Source organism: Formica exsecta, unplaced genomic scaffold (assembly GCF_003651465.1).
Source record: "Formica exsecta isolate Colony F162 unplaced genomic scaffold, ASM365146v1 scaffold236, whole genome shotgun sequence".
NCBI classification, from domain to species: Eukaryota; Metazoa; Arthropoda; class Insecta; order Hymenoptera; family Formicidae; genus Formica; species Formica exsecta.
In genome coordinates this window covers 526,794-534,670 of record NW_021849640.1, presented here as the reverse complement: position 1 = coordinate 534,670, position 7,877 = coordinate 526,794, and the positions used below count along the sequence as shown (strand labels likewise).

Below are 7,877 nucleotides of genomic sequence, written 5' to 3'. Positions count from 1 at the left end.
TATATAAATGATGAATAGTGTAGGAAAATTGATACACTCTGTACGTTACGATTGAGAGAGGGAGAGAGAGACAGATGCGTACATCAAATGAAATTTAAATAATTATATATTTTTAATTTTCTGAAAAATATGAAATATTTTATAAAGATACACGTGTCTCTCTCTCCGATATATTCAATAATCATCGGATAGAATTTTGATATTTTACACGGTTTTCAGGATATAAGCGAGGAGTTTTATCATCTGACATAAAGTTAAAATTATCTCGAAAATATTTTTATTTCTCGTAAAGCAAATGGATCGTTTATGTTGCACTTATAGGAACAGTTACGGAAACGAAAGGATGAAGAGGAAAGGCAGGAGATGCTCAGCCGTTCTCTCCGTGGATCTAAAAAGCTCCAAGCCTTGGAGAGCCACGCGACGAGTCTCACTGGCCAGGAAAATCTTGCCTACGCACAGGACGAGGTGACCACCGTCAGCCGGGTCACTCATGCCACTCCTAACGCGGTACAAGAAGTGAAGGAGCCTCCCCGAACCCTCAGTACGCAAACAATGAGATACATTTCCGCAAATCTTCCTGAATTAAAAAGAGCATAAATTGAAAAAAGAAATAACTGCGTCGCGCAATCTCATCTTAATAATACATTAAGCTTCTTTGATTTTGCGTTACAATTTCTTGCATTTGTTTCGAAAGAATCGTATTGTTAGTTATTCGCTCTCATAAGTTCACATGACATTAAATTTAAACAAATGAGATCTTATCAACAACAATTTTTAATAAATATGTGTAGCGTGAATAAACAGCGAGTTCCGCGGCACGAGCGAGAAAACTAACTCTAACAAATATATCTTTTTCATATTTCAGCGTATGGCGAAGTAGTTGCTACGCTGGAAAGGCTGCAGCTCCAGCTACAAAATATTTCAGGTGCTCTCGGTATTTCGGGTCCAGGTGTCGAAACCGAATTGAAGGCAGTTCGCGCACTTTTGGTGCAAAATCAATTTGCGTCTGCCTTGGCGACACGTCACGCTTTGAAGAATCGGCTGAGGGCGAGCAAGATTCTTAAACATCATGCCGATGACGCGTCGAATTTGGCGCGAGATGTATGTAAAATTTACACTATAATGACATATATACATATATTGGAGAGACACGGAGAGAAAACGTCTATATATATGTAAATATTTATAATATTATTCATGTTATTTAATGTCTTTTAATTAGTTTTTGTTTAAAAATTTCATAAAGGCATTCTAAAGTTAGTCATAAAGTTAGGCGACACGTTGGTATATAATTTAATAAACATAAGGTAGGAGCTTTCATAAAGCCTTACGAATATTTTAATAACGTCGCTGATTCTCTGTTATATCCAAGCATATAAATTTCAATTTTTTAATTAAATTATAGACTTTAATTATAGTCACACGCATACGTTTATTCATTTTAACATAATTTAATTATAATATTTCGGCGTGATGTGCTTGTTTTAGTGCGTGGATATCTTGGAAAAATGGCAATCGTCAGCAACCTCAACAGGTGTCGGCGGCGCAGAAACAATAGCCGCTGTGGAGGAGTTAACGAACATTCTAACAAGTTATGACATGGAAGCTCTGCTTCTCGCTCACGACTCCATTGTCTCGTACGTGGACGGTTTGCAAAGGAAGCGAAGCCCATCGTCCTCACCGCCCAGCGGTCCGCCTAGCCCGACGTCCAGCTGGAAAGACTCCCGGGTGGTCGACAACATTAAAATTATCCGAATCGAGAAAACTAATGAACCGCTGGGTGCTACCGTCAGAAACGAAGGGGACGCGGTGATCATAGGTAATCATAACATTAAAGCTGTATAATTTTCTTGTAATAATTTTGCTTTTTTGATGGAGAGTTTATTCGTAGAAATTTATCGCGCGTATGATTTTATATTGTTTGATTTAAGAAGGATAATATTTAAATGTCTTTTAAGGACGTGTTGTGCGCGGTGGCGCGGCAGATAAGTCGGGACTCCTGCATGAGGGCGACGAGGTCCTCGAGGTAAATGGTGTGGAAATGCGCGGCAAGACCGTTAATGAGGTCTGCGATATTCTCGCCGGCATGCAGGGTAGTCTCACGTTCTTGGTACTTCCAGCACCGACGAGTCACAGAAATAATTTAAGGAGGGAAGACACGACACAGGTACAGCACAGATGTACAGTACAGTATCCTGATATATTTAGTGCACGTCTTCGTACTGGAAACGCGAACTACATATTCGTAAATGTTGAAACTGGAACACGCGATATTTGTGTTGGAGACGAAAGAGCAAATGTCAGATCAGAGAAAACGTTTGTCCTTTAACTTTCCAAGACAAAAAGTGACATTGATCGTTTTACCTCTGATCATCTTTTTATAATTTTAACATCTGCTCAGTTCGAATAAACCGATATGTCATTTAAGGTACTTTATTATTTACATTTATTTTTTAAAATTTGCTTAGGACATTTAAAATTGAATGCACGCATACAAGAGCGCGCACAAATGTCACATATAAACAAATGACTTTTGTTCTTTAACAATGCGACATTGACACTTGTAAGCTACGCGTGTGGAATATCTATAGATCACGACGCTAATAGCGATGAAACAACTATTCCAGTTTCCACTGCACTATCATAACGTAAAGCGGAGGTATAACACGTAACATTTATAACCACATAAAACTTTTATCGTTTGCATCTAGATACACATACGAGCACATTTCGATTACGATCCAGAGGAAGATCCGTATATACCCTGCCGAGAATTAGGCGTAAGCTTCCAAAAGGGCGATGTACTTCACGTAATTTCCCAAGAGGATCCGAACTGGTGGCAAGCATATCGAGAGGGCGAAGAAGATCAGACTCTGGCCGGTCTGATACCTAGCAGAGCATTCCAGCATCAGTGAGTTAACTTCTAATTGCTAATGTTCAACTGCAATCTTATTCTGATTCTGATATATATATATCCGTTTTATCCTCGTAGACGAGAATCCATGAAGCAGACGATAGCCGGCGACAAGTCGACAGTGCGAGGCTCGAAGAAATCTGATTTTATATTGTTTGATTTAAGAAGGATAATATTTAAATGTCTTTTAAGGACGTGTTGTGCGCGGTGGCGCGGCAGATAAGTCGGGACTCCTGCATGAGGGCGACGAGGTCCTCGAGGTAAATGGTGTGGAAATGCGCGGCAAGACCGTTAATGAGGTCTGCGATATTCTCGCCGGCATGCAGGGTAGTCTCACGTTCTTGGTACTTCCAGCACCGACGAGTCACAGAAATAATTTAAGGAGGGAAGACACGACACAGGTACAGCACAGATGTACAGTACAGTATCCTGATATATTTAGTGCACGTCTTCGTACTGGAAACGCGAACTACATATTCGTAAATGTTGAAACTGGAACACGCGATATTTGTGTTGGAGACGAAAGAGCAAATGTCAGATCAGAGAAAACGTTTGTCCTTTAACTTTCCAAGACAAAAAGTGACATTGATCGTTTTACCTCTGATCATCTTTTTATAATTTTAACATCTGCTCAGTTCGAATAAACCGATATGTCATTTAAGGTACTTTATTATTTACATTTATTTTTTAAAATTTGCTTAGGACATTTAAAATTGAATGCACGCATACAAGAGCGCGCACAAATGTCACATATAAACAAATGACTTTTGTTCTTTAACAATGCGACATTGACACTTGTAAGCTACGCGTGTGGAATATCTATAGATCACGACGCTAATAGCGATGAAACAACTATTCCAGTTTCCACTGCACTATCATAACGTAAAGCGGAGGTATAACACGTAACATTTATAACCACATAAAACTTTTATCGTTTGCATCTAGATACACATACGAGCACATTTCGATTACGATCCAGAGGAAGATCCGTATATACCCTGCCGAGAATTAGGCGTAAGCTTCCAAAAGGGCGATGTACTTCACGTAATTTCCCAAGAGGATCCGAACTGGTGGCAAGCATATCGAGAGGGCGAAGAAGATCAGACTCTGGCCGGTCTGATACCTAGCAGAGCATTCCAGCATCAGTGAGTTAACTTCTAATTGCTAATGTTCAACTGCAATCTTATTCTGATTCTGATATATATATCCGTTTTATTCTTGTAGACGAGAATCCATGAAGCAGACGATAGCCGGCGACAAGTCGACAGTGCGAGGCTCGAAGAAATCTAGCACGCTATTGTGCGCGAGAAAAAATCCAAAGAAGAAAAAACGGAATAAGTTTGGCGCGAACTTCAATGACGACGGGTACCCTCTTTACGCGACAACTGCCATAGATGGTACGTAAAAAGCTTAAACAGATGATTTAGTAGATCAATTGTATTGTTCTCACGGGGATTATCTTCAATGTACGATGTTTCTTCTTTCTCGCAGATTACGACAGCGAGGAGGTGTTGACATACGAAGAAGTCGCCTTATACTATCCTCGTGCAAATCATAAAAGGCCGATTGTACTTATCGGACCTCCTAATATCGGACGACATGAACTCAGGCAGAGATTGATGCAAGACAGCGAACGTTTTGCCGCAGCGATTCCTCGTAAGTGCTATTCTATTTTACTTTATTGATCGATATTTAATATTTCTACATCTCTCTTTATGGACAAATACGTCTAATATTCATTTGAATGAATATCTTCTGCTTTTTGATTTTCAGATACAAGTCGTCCGAAAAAGGATTCCGAGGTCGACGGCCAGGACTACCACTTTATTTCACGTGCTCAATTCGAGTCTGATATCCTTTGTCGTAAGTTTGTCGAGCACGGCGAGTATGAGAAAGCGTATTACGGCACGTCCGTGGAGGCCATCAGGACAGTGGTTAATTCCGGGAAAATCTGTGTCTTAAACCTACATCCCCAGAGTCTCAAGATCCTGCGAAATTCGGATCTGAAGCCGTATGTTGTGTTTATCGCGCCTCCGAGTCTAGAAAAGCTGAGGCAGAAGAGGATTAAAAATAACGAAAGTTACAAGGAAGAGGAGTTGAAGGACATAATCGAGAAAGCGCGCGAGATGGAGGATAAATATGGCCACCTGTTCGACATGCTTATATTGAATAACGATACCGATCGGGCGTATAACCAATTACTCACGGAGATTAACTCACTCGAGAGGGAACCTCAATGGGTGCCTGCGTCTTGGGTTCTTCAGTAATTACGCGGTCTTACGCTTTAAGACGAGGATTTCCGAGAATGTGTCTCGGAGGGAATCGGCGATCGGAGGCCAGTATTGCGGTTATCTGTTTGCAAGACAAGTGCTTTCAAGCAATCTTCCAAGCAAGACTTCAAGCGAGTCTGCTAGAATGCTTCGGTGGACCGGTTCTTCTACAGGTGCCTGTTACATAGTTTTATGTTTCTTACGCGAATCTTTTAAATCTTCCTCCTTTCCGGTTATACTGTATTGCAAGTACTACCCGCCTGACAGAGTCTTCCGCGTGTGTTGTCGTACTTTGGTGCCATGAAATAAAGGATCATCGGAAGCAGTCTTTGAATGAGAGAAAAGAAAAGAGAAAAGGGGGAGAATAGAACAAATATAATCTGCAAAAAATTCTCACACTTTTACAGACTATTCCCCCAGACTTTGCGTTTGGTATAAAAGCAAAAATATATATCGTGTTTTTATGTATTACCATGATAGCGAACGTTTGCGAGGCTCGGTCGCGTCAACCATGTTTCGAATTTGAGTAACGTGTAATCAAATCACGGACGATCGTCGGCCGAAAAACTTTTAAGTTTAAGTTATGCTTGAATTTCGAACACGGTTGTTGCGGCTTGGCCTATCTATCTACCTTAACGTCTCGAAGTCAATTCAGGCTGAGAGACGTTTGTACGAAGTTTCCGAAGTGTATATTTACGGGGTTATATTCTCAGACTGACAAACGGTTAACTATTATAGACACGCGAATATACAAAAGCATCATCCCGCGATGCGCCAAAGCACATCTGCCGAGCGTCTCGCTCCTTCTATCGTATATTAGCCCGTGATTCTACGTGAGGAAGTGTACCTGACCTGATGTCTCTCTTAAAAGTTGAAAAATTTCTAACGGGGGCACGTGAAAAAATGCTGTGTAATTTTCTATGATCACGCACATATACACACGTATACGTTTTGATAAATTTTGATAAGTGGAAAAAGAAAACTGGAGCTTTCTCAGACCTATTCAAAGAAATCCCATTCAGCGTAGCGAATATAATAACGATATTAACGATATTAACATAAATAACGCGCAAATCCGTGTAGGTTTAATTTTTCTTGCGTTATCTCGCGAATATATATATCATACATTGCATATGTAACATGCATCAAACTTGCACAAAACGATCATAGAGAGTCGCATGTCTTTTCACGTGACCGTTGATTAGAAATTTTCTGCCGATTCTGCTATATTCTAATATCCGCAAACGGAAGCTGTTGTTGTAAAGAGAAAAAAAAAGAAAGAGAAGAAGAAAAAAAGAAAAAAAAACATATGAAACGACGATCTCACGAGCATAACGATACACAATATATTTCTTCGAACGCAAGAGGAAACGCGTCTGCGATCTCGAAGAAGACTGCGAAACTCGCTAATATGTTTTACCGTTTTCGCCCTAGACGATTCCGTGTTTATTTAGAGAGCAGAAACTCGTGTGTTTCTAACCCGTAGATTCGTTAAACGCAATAGAACTTAGACTCGACTGTGTGGTTTCGGAAATGCAAGAGCTCTCGGAAATTTCGCATAAAAAAAACAATTGTTTCTCCTGAGTGTTTTTTTACAGGGAGCGATTATTGTAAGACGCGATCGAATAGGATAAAAGGTGTTTATCTGTGTCACTGTATCGCTACGAATAGAAAAAATCGACGCGAAATAAAAAAGAAAAAAAATAAATAAAGGAGTATAGTATATGTAGAGAGAAACCATCGTGGCGTTTCGTTCGGAAATTTAAACGGTAAATGTGCGGTAAATGCATTGTAGCAAGTGCGCGACGTGTATCTTGCAGGTATCCTTGCGTTAGCAATAATTGTGTATTATCGGAAAGAAAAGTAACTCGTTTCTCCGTTTTTTTTTTACTTTACGACACCGATAAACTCTCGGCGAAAGATGTGTCGTTCAGTACGTATAGAGACGAACAGGTGGGCTACAGTATGATACAGTCTGTATCGCGATTAGATCAACCGTATAACATTAGTCTCGATTCAGAGAAAAATAAAAAAGAAAAGATAGAAGAGAATACACTAAATTCAATGTGAAACATACAACAGTTGTAAGTTGCGAACGCGCGAGATGTAGAGAAGATGTTCTTTCGGTAAAAAAAAAAAAAAATTCATTATCTCCATTTTTAGGTATTTAAAATCGATCTTTTCAAGAGAGAGAGAAAGCCAATCAATGCATGCGACCGTCATTCAATATCGTGTGCCAAGTATCAGAATCGCGTGTAAAACGCAAAAAAAAAAAAAGAAGCTGAGATGTGCCAAATATATAAATTCTGGATTATTTCCAGAGGATCCAAGTTTTAAAACGCGCTCAAAGGCACCTTAGAATTTGTCATTATATTGATTATGTAAATAATTGTGCACTTGTATAGAAAAAAGAGAACGAGAGAGGCAAAAGAGAAAGGATATAGTTATTCTTGCGAAAATCATTATTATTATTTTTTTAATTATTAATATACTCGAATTATTATTATTATCATGATTGTATCATCGTTATTCCGTGCTCCTTTGTCGAATGATCATGACAGACAGTTGTCGACCCGCGATCCTCTATGTAACAGCGGATGTGTCTTGAATCTTATGTCTAATCGGCGAATCAAATTTTTGACAGCAGGTGTTTGCTCGTTTGGCAAACTTGTACGGTGTCTAATTATGTCGCA

At 39.6% G+C, this 7,877-nt stretch overlaps 1 protein-coding gene across 1 annotated transcript in view; it reads left to right on the top strand.

Moving 5' to 3' along the window:
• The window catches only part of LOC115235846, an 81,768-nt gene extending 74,441 nt beyond the window's left edge, over positions 1 to 7,327 (top strand). Inside the window, exons 12-20 of the mRNA XM_029807893.1 lie at positions 322 to 541; positions 866 to 1,101; positions 1,489 to 1,819; positions 1,959 to 2,167; positions 2,712 to 2,911; positions 2,993 to 3,052; positions 4,199 to 4,311; positions 4,406 to 4,570; positions 4,688 to 7,327. Of these exons, the coding sequence (XP_029663753.1) occupies positions 322 to 541; positions 866 to 1,101; positions 1,489 to 1,819; positions 1,959 to 2,167; positions 2,712 to 2,911; positions 2,993 to 3,052; positions 4,199 to 4,311; positions 4,406 to 4,570; positions 4,688 to 5,181 (2,028 nt within the window). The 3' untranslated portion in view covers positions 5,182 to 7,327. The remainder of the gene's footprint in view (positions 1 to 321; positions 542 to 865; positions 1,102 to 1,488; positions 1,820 to 1,958; positions 2,168 to 2,711; positions 2,912 to 2,992; positions 3,053 to 4,198; positions 4,312 to 4,405; positions 4,571 to 4,687) is intronic.
• Positions 7,328 to 7,877: the final 550 nt, after the last annotated feature.